The sequence below is a fragment of the Hirundo rustica genome, chromosome 17 (genome assembly GCF_015227805.2).
Source record: "Hirundo rustica isolate bHirRus1 chromosome 17, bHirRus1.pri.v3, whole genome shotgun sequence".
NCBI classification, from domain to species: domain Eukaryota; kingdom Metazoa; phylum Chordata; class Aves; order Passeriformes; family Hirundinidae; genus Hirundo; species Hirundo rustica.
Genome location: NC_053466.1, coordinates 3,395,538 through 3,417,572, shown reverse-complemented (window position 1 = coordinate 3,417,572; position 22,035 = coordinate 3,395,538). Strand labels below are relative to the sequence as shown.

General features: G+C 44.9%; 1 protein-coding gene across 1 annotated transcript; it reads left to right on the top strand.

Moving 5' to 3' along the window:
* Window positions 1-6,006: 6,006 nt before the first annotated feature.
* On the top strand, window positions 6,007-20,872 carry PPP1CC (protein phosphatase 1 catalytic subunit gamma). Its single transcript, XM_040080852.1, has 7 exons — window positions 6,007-6,278; window positions 15,035-15,166; window positions 16,200-16,430; window positions 17,495-17,599; window positions 18,548-18,771; window positions 19,040-19,174; window positions 19,612-20,872. The coding sequence occupies exons 1-7, from the start codon at window positions 6,224-6,226 to the stop codon at window positions 19,699-19,701; spliced, it is 972 nt and encodes a 323-aa protein (XP_039936786.1). The 5' UTR covers window positions 6,007-6,223; the 3' UTR covers window positions 19,702-20,872.
* Window positions 20,873-22,035: the final 1,163 nt, after the last annotated feature.

Here is a 22,035-nt window from a genome sequence, read left to right as displayed (position 1 = left end):
GCGGCGTGGGAGAGAGCCTGGCTTCGTCGCTTTGGATCTGTCTCTGCCACGGCCCTGAGATGGGATTGCAGCTCCCAGGGCTGTGTTTGCCCACAGCAGCATCCAGAGCACCGTGGGTGCCATGAGGAGCCTTGCCCTCCTTCCCCTTGGATCCAGCCCAAGTTTTCCCTCTCTGCTGCTGGCCTAAGCCCCAATGTCCACAGTGTTCCAGATGTTTGCTTGGATGAAGCTGCCCATGGCCTGGAGGAGGGACCATCCCAGCAGAAAGAGGAGAAAGAGGGTTTCCTCAAGTTGCTTAAGGCATCCCCTGGATGCGGGTGCAGGTTTTTGAGCCAAGAACACAGCTCAGCTCAACCTGGGCTGGGGATTTCGGTGAGTTTAATCCGTTTTATACACACTCCCTCAACTGGCTAATGACAGCTAATTACACAGGCTTGAACTCTGGCCACACTCTGTTGGAGACCCGGGAGAAGCTGCTCCTGTGTGCCCAGGAGAGCCAGCGTGGGACCACATCTGCTGCCACAAGGCAGCAGTGACCAAGGCAGCTGTGACCAAGGCACACTCACGGAATGGCGTGGACACCAGGACCTGGGCGATGCCAGCGGCAGAGGATGGGTCCCAAGGGATGCCAGGGCAGAGATGCCCCAGCAGCTCACAGTGGTGTGCCCAAAATGCACGGACAAACCAAAAGGGAATCCAGGGATCAAAGGTGATTCCAGCCACTGATCCCTCTGAATCCTTTCGCACCAATTTTGGCACAGGCTTACGTAAGAGCAGCCCGGGTCCTGAAAATCTGCCAGGCTCTCGAGCGGAGAGCAGCAAGGTGGAGGTGAGAATGGTAACAAATAAATAAGAGTATGTGGCAGTTACCTCCACAATGGACCACGCTTCCAAATGCTGTTTATGAGCAGAAATCCCAGGTCCCCAAGAGCTGCCAACGGGATTGTTCTGGAATTTCAGGAGTGTAAGGGAAAACAAAATCTGCATCAGCAAAGCTAGTGCCCTCTGGACACTTGTTACCTGTCCCTGGGAAGGATTTGGTGCACTGGCCTTCAGGCACCTGCAGGTGGGATTTGCCACATATTTCACCTGCATTTCCATGGGAAAAGGCATGAATGAATGAATTAGGGATCTCTGGGCTGCATGGAATATCTTTTTCTTGTTCCTGCATCTCGTGTTCAGTGGTGTGTCTCCCACTAGCAGAGGCACAGCAGCCGTTTGACCAATAGCAAATCACCAGACCTTCATCCTATTTCCACTTTCCCACTCCCCTTGACAGCCCTCCTGATCCTGCTTTTTCATGGGCTTTAATTAGAGTAGCAGCTCAGCCATGAAGCTGGGCTGAGACCAGAGGCCGTGTCCCAGGCTGCAAACGTGCATCTCTGGCCAGTGCACTGAGGATCATCCACAGTGCGCTGCCTTCGAGCCACGTGAGGCTGCAGCTGCACAGGAATGTCCCACTTTGAGAAGCACTTGCTTCTCCTTGTTTTGCAAAGCATGCTCTCGGTCCCTCTGTACCGCCACGTCCAGGTGAGCCGCGCTGAGAGCTGCTGACACTGCAATGGGAAAAGAAAGTCCTGCTCACCCCACCACAAACCAGCTGGAAAAGGGGCAAAAAAACCTTTGCTGGTGTCCGTGTTTCTCCCTTTTCCCTCGGAGAACGGCTCAGCTGAGCCCTGTGGAAGCCCACAAGAGCTTTCCAGCTGGTTATGCAACTCCCTTTGGCGGAGTTAAGGGATTCCTGAGGAAGAGGGGAAGACGGGGCTCCACTCAGTGCCAAAGCAGCGTCAACAGATCCGCCACGGCTGTTCTCCACTTAAAGTAGGACAAAGCCTCCTTTGGAGCTGTTTCTCCTCTTTACACAAGCAGCAGAGGAGATGATGGTCACGCTTGCCCAGGGATGCTCAGCCATGGACAGGACACATCAAAATGGCTCCTGTGCCTCATCTTGGAGCTTTAAAAGTCGGATTCATCTCAGAAATTCATCAAGAGTGTGGACCGTGCTGGGTTTTCCTAATCCAAAGAGCTGGAGCAGGAAAAATCCTGTTGTGGTCACTGCTGTATTAGGAAAAAAGGGACTCATGACATTTTTATATGAGAAGGATTTTATTGGTAGTATTTTGTGAGCATGAACCTTCCAAAACTCACCACTAGAATATTTTTCCATTTGAAAATACCTTTCACCAGAAACCCATGAAGCACATCAACTTTTAATAAATAATTTTTAAAAAACCCCACTAGGAGAGGAGGAATGGCAAACCGCATTTCTCCCATGTCAAAATCAACAGTCTCAAAATTTTCTGAGCTGAATTTTCTTACCTTTGGTATCAAAAATATGATTTTAACAAGCTTGAGATGGACTTGTCATTGGTGTTGACAGCTACTGTTGGGGGGGAGATTTCAGAGATGGAGACCATCTGTTAGGACTGGGAAACCACCAGCTTGGTGGAAATCAAGGCCTGGCTCTGGTGTGCGGGATACACCGGTGAGATGAGTGTAAGGAAGTCTCCAGCAGGAATCCTGCTGCTGCCTGGCTGGGAATGAGGTTTCATTCAGTTTCTGCACGAGGTTTGAGTGCTTGGAGAGCCCCGAGGCGAAGCTGGAGGTTCAGGAGCAGCCGGCAGCCCCCGAGCTCCTCGCCGGGTTCCGCAAAGGAACGCGCAGGATCCACAAGTTTTGTTGCTGGAGGAAGATCGTGGCACTGTGTGTTTTGTAAATAAAACATGACACTAAGAAAACTCCTGCCTGTGCGTCATCAGCTCCCTTCGGAACAGGACACGGACCCTTCCATCTGCAGATCAGCCTCGCAGCTTGTTCCAGCTGCTCCTCTTTTGTCTGACAAATCAGCGCCATCCACCCCCAAAACCCTGCTGAAATTTGGGGGTTAGCAAAATATTTTTAGGTATAAAAAGCCTAAGGTGTGCATGAGGCTTTATCTTGACTGTAACACCAGGCTAGCTGGGTGTAAACAGTGGGAGTTATGAGAACATTGGAGTCCTGGCTGTGGAGCGAGTTAGGAAAAATAACACCTGACCCACAAGTCACCCATTCTTGTTTTGGCAGTGTTTGAAGAGCCCGTGTAGATCTTTGTTTGATATGTACACAAACACACTGAATTTCATGGGCTTAGCAAATATGTAAGCTAAAAGTGTGAGTGCCTCACATTTCTCAGGATCCACCAGCAAATAGGGATAAATCAGGGAATATTTAATTAATTTTTGCACATATATACACCTATGCATGTGTACACGGTGTAAATATGTATTATATTTATTCACAGTATATGCATGTGTATGCATATATATATTTATATATATGTACAGAGCAAAATCTTATTTTTCTTCTATATGTAGGTGGGTATTATATATATGATTTATATATTCTTAAACCTAACCAGATTATGAGCAACAATACAATAATAAAGCAACACGTGCAAGGGAGAGCAAGGACAAATCAGTGGGGAAAGGTGGTGTGCACAGAGGCTTCCAAGGAATGAGACCAAAGCGGTGATTTGTGGAATTTTGAGGGGGGAAAGGAGGAAAAGACCCAGAGGTCTCAGAGCTGTGAGCTGTGAGTGATTTGTGCTGAACAAACTGTTCATCACTGTGTATTTAGCTAGCAGGAAAGTAGGAAAAACATTGTAGACAAATTGAAAGAAGGGGTGGAGATGTTGGCATATGAAGCGTGAGCTTCAAAATTATGGAATGTTTCAAGACCATGTGCAGAGTTACAGGACAAAGGGATTTCCCTAATCATTCCCTCTCTGGAAATAAATCTGCGCCTCCTCCAGAAATAAATTACTGTTGTGAGCAACACCAAAGAACAAAACAGCTTCACGATATTTATAACACCTTGGCTGGGTCCCTTTTCTAATCAGACTGTGAGGCGAAGCTGGTTATTTCCTGCCGAGAAAAAGCTACCTTATTAAAAAGATAATTTTGTGGTGGCATTTTAATACAACTCCGGCTCTCCACGGAGTTTATTGATAAGGAAGGATCGGGGTTTTTTTAATTGGGAATGAGAAAGGCCCTGTGCAAAAATCCAGTTCCCTCCAAACAGGACACCAAGCGTTGGCAGCTGCAGATGAGATTTGGAGCTGGAACAAGGCAAGTTGGTTATCAAAGTGATGACGAGGCCTCGACAGATTCACCTTTATCTATCAATTCTTTCCTCCAGGCTACGCCTCTTTTGACAAGGATTGTCAGTGCTTTGGACCTTGCCTGATATGGTTCAGCCAGTGAGACAGATTCTTTGCCCTGATCTTCTTTTGAAAGGCCGGTTCTGTCCTTTCGGAAGTGCGGAGTTTCTGAGTGAATTCCCAAGTACATCACCCGGATTGCATCTGGGTTGCTAAGCTCTCCCCCTCCATCCCATTTCCCAGAGCATTAACGGGAGTGAAAAGGACTCAACACCCCACTAAAGGTGCTCAGATCCCCAAAGGACTTGTCCCTGGAGAGGAGATAACAGCTGAAGGGGGAGACGAGATGAAGACATTTCCAGAAATGAAAACAAGGCCAGGAAGGTTCCTCTGGAAACACAGGACCAATTTCCCTTGTTAAATAATTCAGCTAAGTCCAAGAGAACAACTCGCCCTGCAGAATTAGGGAGGATTTGAAAGAGAAAGAAAGCATTCGGTGCAAGAGCCGGAGGGGGCCCTTCCCCGAGAAGGTGCAGCACAAAAATAGATGTAAATCTGCAAAGGCTGTCACGTTGAAGTAAATCTGAAGTAACTCTATTGTTTTCCATGGGGTTACTTTGGGTTTACACCAGCGTGACTAAGATTAGCATATCAGCCTGGGCGTGCTCCATACGATAAGTGCTCGCTCGGGGAAGTGGAGCGTTGAGGCTGCACTTGCAAGGGGCTGGAGCCTGTGTTTCAGGTAGACTCTGCATCCTCTTATCTCCTTCCTCCCGCAGACCTGAGGTGTGCTGAGACTGCAAGTCCTTTGCTTTTTCACCCTCGCAAATCCGAACTCTGCTCCGGCCCCACCACGGCAATGAGCTGTAATGAATATCGTAAAATTGCCGGCAGGAGGAATCCAACAGGGTAGTGGGAGCAATCCACCCAGGGAAGGGAGGGGAGGAGGAAAGAGCTTGACACAGCCAGCACTGCAAATTAAAGTAGGAGTAAATAAAGCAATTAAACAATAATCAACCCGAGATACAGAATGAATGGTGGAAAAGGCTCGCAGAGCCCGTCTCCTGGACAAACACCATCCAGTTTAAGAGCCTCCACTAAGTGCTTGTGGCCGAGCTGTAGCTACATATAGAATAAAATAATAGTGTGAAATAAGGTAGCTAGATGCTTTTGAACGAGGAGGTTAATTCCTTCATCTGCAAGGACTTGAAAGTGCCGTATGTTTGTTTCTTGAAGGATTTGCAGGTGCAGAGCCACGTGTCTGAAGGGGCTCTGGAGCTGAGGGGCTGCTCAGGACACGTTGCCTCAACCCGTGAGGCAGAGGTGGCTCAGTGTGAGGTGAAGGACATGAGGGCTGTGCTCCCCCAGCCCCAAAGTGGGGTGAACAGCCCCAAAATCCCACCTGAAGCCACCATCTCCCTCACAAGAGGGTGTGTGGGGCCATTACTGCAGTGGGGAGAGGATGTGAGGGCTATGCTGGCACCTTCCTGCTCCCTGCAGATCCCGGTCTGCAGGAACCCTGGCAAGCACAGACCCTTCTCCACAGAAGGGGCGATTAGACACTGGAACTGCACAGGGAGGTGATGGAGTCCCTGGCTCTGGAAGTGCTCAAGGAACGACTGAATGTGGCACTTGGTGCCACGGTGACATAGCGGTGTTCGGTTATAGGCTGGACACGACGTTTCGGACTGGGATTCTGTGACCGCCGCCACTGGTTCCGACGCTCTGCCACCGTCGCGACACCGGGAGGCGGCACCGCCGCACTACTTCCCGTCCCGGGAACGGAAGGATCCCGCAAGCAGAACGTATCACCCGCCCTCTCTTCCCGCCCGGCCTATAAAGGGTTTCCGACGGGCCGCGTCGCGCTCGTAGTATCCGTGCGCCAGGCGAGCCCGCTGAGGGGACGGCGGCCATTTTGTTCAGTGCTGGCTCTGTGCTGAGGGGGCGGGGGGGGGTGGGCAGAGGGAGAGAGGGAAGGCGCGGAGCAGGAAAGGGCAAAAACCAGACAGAACGAGGAGCGCAGTCGGGCCGGCCAAGCCGCGAGCGGAGCGGCGGGGAGGGCTCCGCCCGGCCGCTTGAGAGGCGATGGCGGATATAGACAAGCTCAACATCGACAGCATCATCCAACGGCTGCTGGAGGGTGAGGGTCGGGGACGGCGCGGTTGTAGGGGGGGAGCGGCGGGGCCGATGCGCCGCGTCCCGCCCGCCCGGCGGGGTCTGAGGGGGCACCAAAATGGAGGGGCGAGAGGCGCTTTGTTCTTCCTGGGGTCGCCGCCGCCGCCTCCCCGCCTGCCTCGGCCCCGCAGCCCCAACTTTCCCCTGTGTTTCCGAGGCGTTTCTGCCTTTTTGATCGCCGGGTTCAATGATGGGACCAGCCGGCTGCCCCCTTCTCCTCCCCTGCGGTTCTGAGGGGATGCTTAAATCTAGTCGTGTGTTCGAATGAGGGGATGCTTAATTTAGTAGTATTTTCGTAGGAAGGTCTTTTAAAAAGTCTAGGGTGTTCTGCCTTTCACGCATACACATGGGATTAGTGCATGGCTGGGTAGTCGAGGGGCTCTGCAAATAAGACTCAGCGTGTTTAAAGAGTGTTTGAGGCAGCTTTTCAGCAAGTCGGGATGAGACTGTCATGGGTTTCAGTATAGGCTGGGTTTAGCTGCGATTAGCTGCTTGCTTGAAAGCTTCCACAGGATTTTGGCTCTTAATTCGTAACATATGGTGGATTTTTAGGTGTGAATAGGGGGTTGAGGTTTGGTGTTTCAGACAGTCTGAAAAAGGGCTTATTGTCTGCTATTGTTGGTGCTTTGAGGTGAAAAGAGTTGCCTGGGAGTTTGTAAATCAAAGGAAAACCTGGAAGTTGCAGGGGTTGTCTCCAGCATCATCCCTTGGCTTGCAGGGATCAGCACTGGTCTGGGATTGACTGATTTTAGGGCAAAAGACCGAGAAGTTGCCAGTGACAAATTCTCTTGCAGACATCAAGGAAAACCATAATTATTCAGAGAAGGAAGCTACCCTGATCCAGCCTCGCTTCATGTGTGTCAGGGCAGGCATCTCATCTGGACTTACTCTTGAAAAGCTTGGTCAGGGATTTAACTTTTTTTCCATTTGGCACAAAGTCAGCTGAGATGTTGCTGAAAAAAATGATGAAATGTCTTTTCTTACACACTTTCCTTCTTACAGGATTTTGCTTGTGTAATGCTTGGATGGCAAAAGGTCAGGCAGAGGAGCAGAAATTCTCCTCTAGAAATCAATTGGAGTTAAAAAATCCTGTAGATGAATTATGGGATTATTGAATAAGTAAAAGTAAATGGGGTTTTTCCTCTGATCCGGTTTGGGTTTTGCCTGTTACCAATTTAAACCAACCTGGTTTCAATTATCTAAAGACTTCCCTTCATAAAGTTAGACCAGGATTTTCCTGAAAATCTAGTAATACGACTTGTAAATGTCAGGTCTCATATGTCATATGTTTGGTGACATATTAATACATGCTCAGTTTAACTGAAGGTATTAGTTACAGTTCTTACTGATTTCCCCTAGTGTAACTAATGCAATATTTTCAAAGTGTATATTTTAATTTTTAAAAGCATGGATTAGACCTTTCCTAGAAGGAAATTTGAGTGATTTCTCTGTTTAAAGTTTAAAAAAGTAGTAAGATGTACTATGTCAATATGTTCTGCTCTTACTCAGTTTATATCAACATTAGATGCTTGGAGCAGATAAGAGTTCATAAATCAGGCTTCCAAAGGTTTACTGACATCTTTTAAGAGGTGCTTCATGCAATTACAGACATTACTTGAGGTTGCATCAGCTGCCAGAACTGAAATTAATTTATTTTTTTTCTTTTATTGATATTGCAGCTGGGATTTTGGGTTCCTTGAGGCAATGATTGCCTTTCAATATTTAAAACAATTACTGGTGTTAGCAACTTGTGTTAGTGCTTTATTTGTTGATTATTAAATGTCAGTTCTAAACATCTTCACCAGACAGAGAGTAATGACTAACCTTTTTGAGGGTCATTTTTATACTTTTTTTTCTAAAACGTTGCTTCATTTTAAGTTTAGATCAAACGAATTATTGGTTTTTTTACTTGTTCAGTAGGACAAGAGCATGTTAGTTACACAAAGTGTGGTGTGCCCGTGAGCTCTGTGTCAATACCCCTTCAGACAAGGCTGCACACAGATTAAAATCACACTCAGGCATGAAAACACTGCAAAATCTGATTTAATAATCAGCCCACAAACCGAATCGCCCAAATCCTTGTGCAAGCTGTAATTTTAGAGCAATTTGGTATTTCATTATAGCTCTCTTTAAACTTTAAATACTTACACATTTTTATAGCAGTTAACTTTAAGTGATTTTGCTACTGCTACTTGAAGAGTATGAGCGGGGGGCTTAGCCCTTTCCAAAGGTGACAAACCCCAGTACTAAGGAGATTCTGGGTGGAATACTGGAAATCAGTGAGCAGATACAGGTAGGTATTTGTTTAATCATGTGCCTCAGCATTGCCCTGTTGGAAGAAGCAGTGAATCGAGTCTAATGGCTGAGGTAAAGTGAAGGGTGAATAATAAATTACTCTTGCTTTTGTCTTTAATACAGGATATTAATAATGTAGTTGTGAGGGATTTTAGTTGCTTTCTATCCTGACTCCTCTGCTCAACTGACATTATTCCTGCTTTTCCCCCAAGCAGTGATGTTCTCCCACCCACATTAGGCTATTTAGGTGAAATTATTAGCTTGTTATTTAAAAGGCCTGGAAATGCACACTTCAGCTTCTCATTCTAAGGTAAATATTTGAAGAGTCTTCCTTGCTCCAAGTGTTTACAGTACAGAACCATTTGGCATTGAAATGTCACAAAAAACCACTTTGCAGTAGCATTGTTCTCAACCTTGGAAAGCCATTCAGGGAAAACGTTGAAAATACTGGCTTTTTTTTCTGTAATTGAATTCTTATTTTCTCTGTTACTGATGAGGGTTGTGTCCTGCTAGGAGCAATTTCCTGAGTACAGCTCGTCTGACTTTGTGACTTTTGGTAACTGTAATATCCACAAGAATAAGACTCGTAAAGTGTAGTAAGTAGCAGTATCCTGCGCTGAGTATTGAAATATTTTTAAGTGTCCTTGATATTAGATAAAGGTTCAGATATTGATGGAACTAATCCACCTTCCTGTGGAATAAGACGGGTCAAACATGAGAGCAAATTATGCCGCTTCCAGCAGGGGTACTGAAGGCAGCAACCTGGCTGTGTGTGCCGAGTCAAAAATGCCAGCAGACTAGAAGATGCTAGAAAACTCTTTGTAAGATTAAAAATCACCTGTATGGTCTTGGAAAGGGTTTCAGGAAAAGGCAGAATTCCTGCTTGCCTCAGTAAAGAATGAGTGACAAATCCCGAGACTCCCTGAGTGTGAGCGTGGCTTCCTTTCTGTGTCATGTCAGATGGGGTTCCTATAACTTGAGCTCCTTATCCATTTCCTTCATCTCCTGTGCTGGCAGCTTTTCCAGATAAGTAGGGTCTGGTTTGGAGCTCACAGTCACCCATTTAGGAAACAGCATTGAAGTGTATTAGTCTTACCATGGTAACAACAAATAACAGGTAAAATAACAATTTCAACATACCTAAGTGACCCAAGTTGAAATGTCTTTCTGCAAATCTCTCCTGTGCTGCATCCTCTGCAAGCAGTGTTAAGGGAAAATTGAATATTGAATGGAGGCTGCTTTGGATAAAGCCATGTGAGGCTACAATGGTGGTAGCCATTAAAGCTGAAATCCTGGCTAGTGTGCTAAAATCAGCAAAAATATTCTTAAATCTTCAAACATTTCTGTTTATACACCCACAGATTTCTATTCCCAGTAAAGCCTGTTGTAGAGATGTCAAGGAGATATTATCTCTTAATTTGCTTTAAATGGGGAAAGATTATCATCTACTTATTAAAAATAGTTGAGCTAAAGAGCATGGGTAAGATTTTGCTCACCACAGAGAAGATGTTTTCTCACAAATGCAGTCCTCCTAATTTTTTTTTTCACCTTTTTGCTAAATACAGCATTAATTGGGTCTGCATGGTTGCTTGCCCTTTAGCTTCATATGCTGGGGTAAGAGTGATTCTCAGAGATGTTAATCTGAAATGTCACATTTACTCATGGATGAGTTGTGATGCTGTGATGAAGTTTCTCATGGACAAGCAACACTTTTTGACCTCAAACCGTATCATTTTCCCTAGTTTGTGTAGTTTGATGTTAATTGTTTCCTGCTGTGGTGCAGCAGTTTCTAAGAGTAGAAAATAGAAACTCTCAATTCCAAAGAACAGCATCAGAATCTTATCAACGCCGTGGATTCAAATAAGCCTTTTGCATGCTGTGCCTGTTGCCCAGTCAGTGAAGTGGAGGAATTTGTCCCCTCTGTTTGAGCAGTGTGAGTACCCGTTGCTCCTCACCTCTCTGCAGTGTGGAAATGCATTACAAGAATAAAAACTTCTAATTGATAACACTGCTGTGAACTGTTGACATACTAGAAAGCAGGTGAAAACTTTTGAGAGCCTTGTGCACCGAGGAGATGCTTTTCCCTTTCAGTTTTGAATCTGAAGCGATCTGATGAAAGCTGGTAATGCCTGCAGTAAAGTAAAACCTTTTTTACGTCAACCACTTTCAAGTTATTTATTCCCTTTGTGCCTGTGGTGCAAAACTGACTGTGAAACTGTCATCAGGAACTGCTAAAAACTAGATTAAAACCAACCTGCAGTATTTTTGGAAATGTCACTAGGATTGCAGACATCTTCATGTAAAATATGGTGAAACTGAGAGACTTGTTTAATAAGCCAGAAAAATTAACTGACCTGTAGATAGACTATTTTGTTAAATCATTTTCTGTAGGAGAACTTGATTCTCACACTTCAGTTGACGGTATTTCAGCTGCTTCTTTTAATGCAATACTGAATGGAAATGAGATGTTTGGATCACTGCAATTTCTGGCATTTTTGAACTTCCTGCTATTTTTGAATACTTCTCCAAGTATCTGTCTCTTTCATATTAACCTTGACTGACGTAAAGGACTGTGTGGCACCAGAGCGAGGATTGGAGAACGCTGGGGGTGGGTTGGGATGTGGGAGTCTGTTGTACTCTGCATGCATATGGCCTCAGACTCTTGTACATTCTGGATCCCCCAGCTCCTGACCCATTTATCCCTCCCAGGGAAGTGTGGAATAGTTCTCGATGTCAGGCTCTGTTCTGACTCTGGCAGCTGCAGCTACGCTTTGTACTCGCTGTTTGCTCGCTCCAGAATGACAGGGTGCCTCAAGTTCTTGCTCTTCTTCCTTTTCCTTCCTTTCCCCCTCTGCTGGGCGCCTGTCATACTGCTCTGTTTATCATACACTCATTTTAGAGTTGGTAGCTTGTTGTTTCCATCAGTTTCTCCCTGTCTTGGAAATCAATGATAATTTTAATAGTGGACCCTGTGTTCAACGCAGTACCTCTGCTTCAGGGAGGGATTTTTTTCTATAGTCGTTTCCATCTAGTGGAGAGCTTATTTTTTCACAACTTCTCATATTTGTACAGTAAGAAAGATATTACCTGTTAGAAGACTGCCCAGACTGGACACTGAAATTCAGGCTCTAGAGAAATTATTTCTAAGAGCAGGAGCATCTCTGCCTGAAGAGGGTGGGAACATTTTGCTGTCTGGAAATGCTGCAGCAGTGTGTTCAGACACAAATAAAATACCACTTGAAATGGGCTGACTTTCTTCCCCAAATGATGAATCTTTAGCTTGTTCTGCTGTCAGTTCCAGGCTGTCATTTCTGAGAGGTTATTTTTTATGCATTGAAAGGGCAAATGTGCCTGTACGGTACTATTGAGCTGCTCTTTTGACTTCATGACCAGGCTGTCAATTAGTATTATACTGTCTGATCTCCACAAGCTGCCTTGTTTTAGTCCAAAGCAGAGAAACAGACTGTAAACAACATTTTTCATAGTGCATTATTTTTGCTTTTCTTAGAAGGACTAAATGACTTGAAGACCCAGAGAAACCTTTTAAGAAGTCATTAAGACTGAATATCCTGCATTTCTGTGCCAGCTCTTTCATTGTGGATGAGACGATCCTTGCACTAAAAATACAGTTCCTCAAACCAAGATGCACTTCTGCATTTTTGATCCTTCTGAAACCAAACTCACTTTTGTTTTCCCAGCTTTTCAGGACAGATAGGTTCATGTCACAAGAAACTGAACACACTCGTCTCCTCTGTGCAGGTTCCGTGTTGGACAAAGTGTTGAAAATGTCGCTGGCAGACAGAGCTGAACCAATTTTCCTGTTCTTTCACCCATGTGTCTGTCCCAGTGAGTTTGGGAAGTGCAGCAAAGCATCATTTCATGTTGTCAAGGTTTTATACAGGCAGGTGACTAGAACTGTGTGAGGATTCTGCCAGTTCAATAAAAATGTATTGGAAAAGCCTGGAAAACCTGTGTCTGAAACAGTGTTCAGATCTTCATTTAATCTTGAGCAAAAATGAATGCACATGCTTTATTCATGAGCTTTAGTGACTCAGTGCATTGCATAGACTTTATAATATTTTGTACTTTTTAATTTATGGATGTGAAGTACAGGGTTGGTTTTAGCAATTTCTAAGAAGACCAAATCATGGCAAATTAGATTTTTGGCTTTGCAGAAAACTAAATATAAGTATTTTGTATTATCTCAGAAAAAAGAAAAAAAAAAAGTGAATTGTAAAATCATGATTAAGTGACCATCCATTTTATATTTACAGTTCAGCAGGTTTATGATTTAATTCTAAAAAATTCTGTTCTTTATTGCTTCTGGATATTTGGCATTTTGAGTAACTTGCTTGTTGCTCAGGAGTCTTTGGAAAATTACTGTATGGATGAAGAAATGACTGTGCGGATGAAAAGCCTCATTCGTGATAAACTGCTGTGACAAAGATTTAACTTCCATTTACATGCTTCATTACTTCTGAGATTTTAATGAAAGACGTGAAGTGCAGTGGTAATTCCAGTGTTGGCATGTAATGTCAGTGCTGAGTGATAACACGTGGGCAGCAAGGAGCAGAGGAGCAGGTAGAGCCTGAAAGAGAACTCTGTCAAAGCCCTGACTTGTGACCTGCAGTAATGTCACAGCGCACAGCGCAGCCCGAACTCGGGTTCTGTTTTGGGGCTGTTTGAGGAGCGGTGCTGTGGTTTAGGGCGCTGTCAGTGGCTGTGCAGTGCCACCCTGGGAGTCTCTGGGAGTCAGCGTGCAGGGAAGGGTTGCTGAGGCAGGAACACCGCCGGGGCTGGCAGAGATCACATCCGATGTCACGGATTTTGTGGCTGTTACACAGGCGTTTTTCTCCTGGTCTAGATAAGGTGCACACTCACTGAACAGTGTTTTCTGTGCTTGATCAGGGGCCTTTGGAAAAGTCAGATGCTTGTGTGCTAGTGAGAAATTGGAACACAACTGTTTTTTGTTCTTGCTGTTCCTAAAACTTGCCCCGAGCACCCCCCAGCCTTTCCCACTGCATTTCTCGCTCGGCTTCATAGAGTGCAAAGCCCACAGCGACCGCGGAGATTTGAGTCATCTGGAGCCTTCTGATTTCTCACTCGGAGGTTAAACAGTAGCAAAGGCATTAGACTGAAGTGGTTACTAAGTTATTCAGGACTTCAGAAAGATAGTATTGCATAGGTTCTAGGGTTTGAAAGTATTCATGCTTGTTCCTTACTTTTTTTGCAATTTAGGACCAGACCTTTTTGGATTGTTCAGTCTCAGTGCCGTAGAGTTGCTCACAGTAAGTCACCTCAGCTGGCAGCCTTAGCAGTGGAGGTTGTTTCTGCAGGTGTTGTCAGAGTGTTTCCAGCCATCTGAGACTCGAGTTCTTGGTGATTTAAGTTTTGCTGTGGCTCAAGCAATGGGTTACATTGTAGAAGATGACTGCTACTCTTACTTCTTTTTTTCCTTCAGCCTTATCCCTGTTGTATGTTGTCACTGTTTTTGTCGTCAAATAAAAATACAGGCTTCACCAGTAATGGCATACTCAGAATTTTTTTAATCCAGTTTTAGCCCTGATAAATGCTGTTGTGTGCGATTTGGGCTGTAGTTACAGCGCTGCTGCTGTAGACATGTCCTTTTTATTTCTGGGCAACAGAAACTTGTTCAGGCCAGGCTGATGTCCTTGTCCAGGGCAGGAAGGAAAGCTTTAGTGGATGTTAAAGGAACAGACTGTCGTGAATTGTTGCAGTGGGGGAGATGGAAGCAGTGACGGAAGGCTGTGAAGGATGGGAGTTGGGAGGGGGAAGTGCTTTGGGGCTGGGAGGTTGGTCTCCTACTGGCTTGCCTTTTACGTGCTCAAAGGCTGTGATGATGGCAGCTGTTCTGTCGTCATGATCCAAAACTATTTCCTTACTGACAGTCCTTACTTTCCGGTCCCGTGCGTATTTTTCTTCCCTGTTTTCCAGCTGCAGTGTAGAACAGGGCAGTGCAGGATTTACTGTGCTGTGGTCTTGTTTAGGTACTGCCTTGGGCGAGGTGATTTGCACATTTGTTGGTGATTGAGTGGCAGACGCCCTTTGCTCAAGTTCTGACAGCTTCCAGAGAGCAAGTGCATAACTGCTTCACTAAAAAATAATAAGTAAATAGTCACGTTGTCCAAGGTGGGGTTTATAACTAAATAGAGCTAGACTGATGCTATTTAAAATGTGACATTTCTAATGGGGGAAGTGGTGAGCCATGAAATCTATTAAATGAAAGTAACAAACGACTGGAACAGAACACATTCCCCTTTCCCTGGGACTGCCATTTCACCCCAGCACACCAACCTTATCCTGGTACCTGCTCATTCAGCACTGCTCTGGCATTTAGTCAGACTCTTAAAATAACACCAGAGATGTTGCTGGTTTTGATAACTGACTTCTGACTCCTCCTGACAGTGAGAGGATCAAAACCAGGCAAAAACGTCCAACTTCAAGAGAATGAAATTAGAGGACTATGCTTGAAATCCAGAGAAATCTTCCTGAGTCAGCCTATTCTATTAGAACTTGAAGCTCCACTGAAAATCTGTGGTGAGTACTGTGAGTTTTGATTTGATCTTGGGGGAGGTGTCAGGTAAATGCAGACCATAAGCAGACAACAAATGCCAATTGCTACTTCCACTTACTAATACTGAAACTAATAAATAATTGTAGAAAAAAGCAAAATAAATCCTTGCTGGATACCTAGGGCAGAGGATTGGAGAGGGAGAGGGGGTGGGAATTGTACTTGGGACCAAAATAATCCAACCCCAAAAAGCAACTGGTCCAGTTTCACCAGGCTGGGGGAGAGATTCACATGAAGTTTTGGAAAGAAGTTGTCAAATAAATAATATTTGGCCCAATTATGCCTGGACAAGGGGAGACAGTGAGGAGCCCCAGAATCTAATGTGCTGCCATGGAAAGCTGAACAGTGGTTTGACAGTATTTTAAAATCCTGCTGGAAACTTACATTTCTTTCTTGGAACTATTTTCTAGTTTGGTTTCATTCTATTGCATACAGGGGTGCTCATTTTGCACACATGTACATGTCTAATTATGCTAAAATAATGAAGAATGTCAACGTGAAAGCCTCAATAAATGCAATTTTGAAAGCTTCCAGCAAATAGTTTTTTATCCTACTCTAAAACAGAGGACTTATTTCAATTTCAAGCAGCTCATTCCGTATTTATAATATTGGCAGTCTAAAATCACAATTTAGTGTTCTGCTTGTCAGAAATAAACCCATGATTTACACCAAAGGCAGAAATACCAATTTCGTTTTTGACGCAGCTTCCCTGCTAGAATTTGAATTACTGGGTGTTTCCAGAAAACACAGTTGGTTTCTTGGAATCTTGATTTTTATTTTTTTTTCTTCTTTATACAAACAAATATTTTTGTGTAACTACCATTGCGTAGATGTCAAAATGTGATAATTTTATATACATTAACTGCCATTTTAAGTGTTACAGGCAGTATCTAACTGCAAGCCTTTTTTCTTTCTGAAGCATCTTTGATTTGTTCTTTAGAATCAATCAAAGCATGTGCTGAAGGGTCACTTAAGTGTCACGTCTGAATCTCCTTGCAGGTGACATCCATGGACAATACTATGACTTGCTCCGACTCTTTGAATATGGGGGTTTTCCACCAGAAAGCAACTACCTGTTCCTCGGTGATTATGTTGACAGAGGAAAACAGTCTTTAGAAACAATTTGTCTTCTATTGGCCTACAAAATTAAATACCCAGAGAATTTTTTCCTCCTCCGAGGGAACCACGAATGTGCCAGCATCAATAGAATTTATGGGTTTTATGATGAATGTAAGTAGCAGGCGTGTGTGCCTCTGCTGGGGACAGCAGGGTGGCAGTGTTGGATGGTTCCTTCCTAGCTTGAAACACCCTCTGTGCTCTTTAGAGGGTCCTTGGCCTGTTTGAGTCTGTCCTTCCCCTGGCAGCAACCAAGTAGGAAATGTTATCTGTTGGCTGCTGTGTTTGCTGACAATTCTCACTGGAAAAACTCCTAAGATAAAGGCATCTCACGAGAGATGGGAGGATTTTATTTGATGTGCATTACAGAGGTTCACCTCTGTTTCATTCATCTGGTGATGATATGTACACTGTGTGATGGGGGTTGTGTGTAGACCTTACCCAAACCAACAAGTCATTTTTGCTGTGAAGTAGAAGCCAATGTTCCTGTTTCAAAGGGCATGATTTAATCCAGATAATGTAGAGATGATTCTGTTAAATTAATTGTGCACTGAGGCATGTCGGAGCTTGTGTGGTGGGACACACTTGGCTTGCAGATGACAAAATGTGCGCTCCATGTCTTGTTCTCCTCCTGTGAGGAAACAAAGATGTGTGGTATTTCAGAGTTGTCTCCTCAGGGATTAATCACAGGCTTAGTCATATATCACAAATATGTTCAGGGTTCGTATCTGGGAGAGTCCCTTTGAAATTCATAAAACTGTGGCGGTTTTGTTTTTCAGTCCTGTTTATTTGCCGAAAGTGAGTTTATGTGGTACAGCAGAATTGTAATGAAAATCTGCTTTTCAAGAGTTGCTGTCTTCCCCTGGAAGAAATGGCAAATGACAAGATTTTCTACAATAGATGAAATTCTCCAAGGGATAATTTGCCAAAGCAAAGTTGAGACTGGAGAGCCTGGTTGCCAACTGTTGAACAGACTTATGGTGGCCTTGAAGCTGTGCCACACAGGGTCCTTTGCCACTGTCTTTAAACAATTAAATAAGTCAGAAAATATCAGTTATATATAGGCTCTAATTCTGGCTTTTTGCAAGTCTCGGTAAAGTTCAGGCATCTCTGTTAGGTTGGTTGTGTTTGTGTTGGAAAAGCACATTGACTGTGTTTTTCTCCCCAATCTCTTCTAGGTAAGAGAAGATACAATATTAAGCTGTGGAAAACCTTCACAGACTGTTTTAACTGTTTACCAATTGCAGCTATTGTGGATGAGAAAATATTCTGCTGTCACGGGGGTGAGTAGCAGTTCCTTAGGTGATGTCTGAGGAACTGGAAAGCTCAGTCATGGCAGTTTCAGGTTTACATTGCTGAAGCTTCAGAACTTAGGGATTTTTCTTTGCCTTGGCTCATGTATGAGGAAGGGCTGGGCTCAGTGAGTGTCAGTTTTGTGAATCATGGAGCCGGTTCAGACACGATCTGCTCTTCCTTTTCCGCCAAAAGGCACCTTTAACAGCTTCTCCTTTGGAGTACACTGAGACCTTGCAGGGTTTTCTTAGATGACCAGGAGTTCGATGTCTGACCTGAAAACATCTGTTTTCACAGAACCAGTGGTTTGGGTTGGAAGGCACCCTTGGGGATCAGTCAGTAGAATTCCCTCACCACGGGCAGGGGCTCCTGTCACTAGGTCAGGTTGCTCCAAGCCCTTTATGACCTGATGGGTTTGATTTGTAGAAATTGATTTATGCCACGTGATGCAGCTTTTTCTGGTCATAAAATACAGATTGCACTTTTAATGTTTTATCACTTGCAAGTCATTACAGTTGCCCAGGGACTCACATCAGTGGAAAATGGTACAAGATTGGTTTGATATTTTATTTCATCTTACTGTGCCTGATCATCACAGTGAACTCCCTGTGGTTCCTGGTGTTGATGCTTCTTTTATTTAACAGATCTTTTATCAGACACTTGCAAAATAGTAGTGAGATTATTGTAATCCTGTAAAATGTGGAGATGGCCTTACTTTATCTTGCTTCCAGTAAATCTCCTAGAAAGTGACTTCTGTTCCAAACGCTTTAGAACAAATGCTGGATTTAAGAAACGTCAGTGAATGTCGCCATAGAGCTACGTAAAACGGCAGCAGTGAATCACTTTGAGTCCAAGTTATTTTTGTCCTGGATGAATGTCAGTGTTGCAGAGCAAAGCTGGACTGAGCTGGGGCCTGCCTGTGTTTCCCCTGTGCACAGGTTTGTCACCAGACCTGCAGTCAATGGAGCAGATCCGACGAATCATGCGCCCCACGGATGTACCGGACCAAGGTCTCCTGTGTGATCTCCTGTGGTCTGACCCTGACAAGGATGTCTTGGGCTGGGGTGAAAATGACAGAGGAGTGTCCTTCACTTTTGGTGCTGAAGTGGTTGCTAAGTTTCTCCATAAACATGATTTGGATCTCATATGTAGAGCTCATCAGGTATTTTCATTTTGTACATTAAACCACAGAGTAATTTAGGTTTGGGGGACCTGAGTTTTATATGACCTCATGTAAACTCTGACTCTCTTGAACAAGGGTTTTCTCAATGTTAATGGACTCTGTTGATGAGCTGGCTCTTGTGTCAAAGTTTGAAACTCACGCTCCTTAAACATAGCCAGGTTTTCAGTTGCTGCCTCTGGAAAAGTTGCTTTTGCACCTTGTCAGGAGGAAGCTGCCCAGACTAACACCTCTGCTTTTGTCTCTAAAGGTGGTTGAAGATGGATATGAGTTTTTTGCAAAAAGGCAATTGGTAACTCTCTTTTCTGCCCCAAATTACTGTGGAGAGTTCGATAACGCAGGTGCCATGATGAGCGTGGATGAAACACTAATGTGCTCTTTCCAGGTACGGTGCCAGAAGACTTTCCCTCCTGTTTAGTGAGGTCACACATTAAATTTGTGCTATTTTGAATCAATGTTTTACTTTTAAATAACAGTAAGACTTATTTCAAATAGATCTTTACAGCTGTCACAGATTTACAGGGCACTGTTTGCATCCACATCTTCAAAAACACGATAACCCTGTGCTGTTGTGAGTAGGGGAACTGTTTTATCCCAGAATTAAATCACCCAGGCAAAGCACTTGGCTGTCAGCTGCTCCCACTGCTGTGGGCTCTGGAGCAGCTGATCCCAAGGTCCGGCCTAGCTGGGAGCAGGAAACACACTGATTTCCTGGCACATCGAGACTTGACCAGAAGAACCATGTAGTGAATTACCAGTGAATTACTGTTTGACTGGAAGACAGCTAAAACTTTTTGCTAAACGACCCCTCTGTCTTTTCAGATTTTGAAACCTGCAGAGAAGAAGAAGCCCAATTCCAGCAGACCCGTAACACCTCCCAGGGGTATGATCACAAAACAAGCCAAGAAATAGTCACTTTGGCATTGCCTTGTTGGGACTTGTATCATAGTCTATAACCTCCATTTTTAAACCTATCATGTGTGCTGTTCAGCTTGCTCAAAATAGATAATGTGTTTGTGGTTTTTCCTTTCCATTTGATGAGTGACGTTTGCTGGTTGTAACAGCGAATGAAAGATTTTCCTCCCTCCCAGGAAAAGAGTTTGCAAGTCCCCCCCCGTGTCAGTGTTCCAGCTGCACACTCCACAGCATCTCCCCGCCAGCCGGGTAACGCGGGGCTGGCGGGACCTGTACCATGAGTAGTGTAAATCTTGTTCTTTAGGATCTAAAGAGGGCACTCGTGTGCTGTGAGAGTAGAGATTGTTCCTGTCAGCGATTACATACTGTTTATACAAACCACTGTGAACTTTTTTTACGTTCGGTTTTGTTTTAAAGGGATTGCTTTTCTTTTAATGTCTCGTCATGTACACATTAGTTCCGTTGCTGTCGACATTAGGAATAACCTTCAACCTTGCCAGCGCCACTGGTAGGATGTATATTTAATTCAGACACATCCCTCTCCGTATACTTCAAATGACAAAGCCATTATTTTAAGTTTTTAAGTGTTTGTGTCTCTTTCCTGAAGCCAAAGTTCACTTAGAAACCCGTTTGTACACAACCTCCCTGCCGAGTTGGCCGGGCTTCCCATCCATGCCTTCCTCTCGGAGAGAAAAGGAAGTGCTGGCTGGAAATAGCAAACAGAAAGGCTTGTCCGTGCTCAGAGTGAACACGTTTTTGTACAGTTTCCGTGTGTTCAGTCGAGCAGATCCCAGTGCTGAGACAGCAGTCCCGGGGCAGTGACACAAACGGCTTCTGGGAGTGACGGAAATGGCTCTGGATCTGCTGGAAGGGGTTTGTGCATTTCAGCATAAAGACTTTGTTCTACAAAGAAACCTAGAAACTCACTTGATAAGCCAACCAGAGGTGTTGATCTTGATCACCGGTTTATATAAACCTCTCACAGAACCTTGTTTTTTAAAAACTGTTGATCTTTTTTGAACAGATGACAGTGTACAATATCATGTAGTGAAAATCACTTATTAAATGAAGAAATTGTTAAATCTTCTCAGTGTCGGTTTATCACAACATATACACTACTGCTCTCCAAGGGCCTGCCGTAGAGAAATAAATTGTTCTGGAAACCCACGGATTCTTGGTTTGGATTTGTCTGAGCTGCAAGAGGTGACTTGAAACAGCAGTGTTGGGTTTAGCTCTGGGTCTGGAGCCTCAGGCAGAGGTCCCTCCCAGCCGAGGGATGCAGCTCCTCCACGGGCGTGGGAGGACAAGCTCAGCTTGGCTGCTGTTCACTGTTCTGTGCACTGAGGGATTGGCCTTGAGTGCAAGTGCTGCTCTGAGAAGGCTGGAGCTGAGACCAGACCCATTTCCTCTGTTTTTTAATTAGAGAACTAAATTCCTGGTGAAATGGGGAACCTGAGTCCGTTTTATCATTGCTGGCTTTGGGGCAGGAGGCTCGGGGTGCGTGGCTCGCACAGGTGTCTCTGGGGATGGATGAGGTGTGTGCCAGCTCCAGGCTCTGCAGGACCAGCCCAGGGTCCTGCCCTGTCCCTGCTCTAGGACAGCTGCAGCGCTGCTGCATCTGCTGAGGAACAAGTGTGTCACTGGAATGTCCAGTTCTCTCCTGGTGTCCCACAGGGAGTGGGACTCGCTTGCCACAAATGCATTTCCTGGGCAGTCTGCTGCCATTGACTTTATTTTTTCAATGTATTTCTCTGAATCAAAGAGCCATTTTCCTACTCTGAAGACATTTTCCCCTTCCCTCTACAGCTGATTAATCAAAACCCTCTAACTACCTCTGCTGAGCTTGCTAGATCAGATGTCACAGATTATCTGGTAAGGCTCTCTCACAAACTTACTTTCACCCTTTGAATCATACTTGTGGTTTCCTTTATAGCTCTATAATTTTTCTCCCTCCTTGATCAACACCCTGCACATCTGTTATTGCTGTTGTGGGTGACAGCACACGTGGAGCTGGTTGGGATGTGCCTGCTCTGGAATGGACGCAGTCACCCCTCCTCGCCGGCCGTGCTGCCTCGGGCCGTGCCACACCTTTGTCCTCCATGGCTTGTTTTTAACTCTCCCCAGCTGCAGTTCCAGTGACACAGGTGCCTGTTCTGGGCTGTGTTCTCTGCCCGGCTGCATTCCCAGAGTTTGGGTCATTCCTCAGGCTCCCCCAGGGTGGAGGGAAGGGAAGGGGCTCCTGCTATGGGTTGTGATCAACAACTCGGGCACATTTTATGGCCATTTGTTGGGGTTGGGTTGATTGGATCAATAAATGCTGTAGATGCTGAT

What these genes read in the sequence shown, in the direction of transcription:
- PPP1CC (XM_040080852.1), top strand. Translation starts at nt 6,224, where the DNA reads ATGGCGGATATAGACAAGCTCAACATCGACAGCATCATCCAACGGCTG. An exon ending in TTATGGGTTTTATGATGAAT is followed by an intron (nt 16,431 to 17,494) that starts GTAAGTAGCAGG and finishes AATCTCTTCTAG; the next exon opens with GTAAGAGAAGATACAATATT. An exon ending in TCATATGTAGAGCTCATCAG is followed by an intron (nt 18,772 to 19,039) that starts GTATTTTCATTT and finishes TTGTCTCTAAAG; the next exon opens with GTGGTTGAAGATGGATATGA.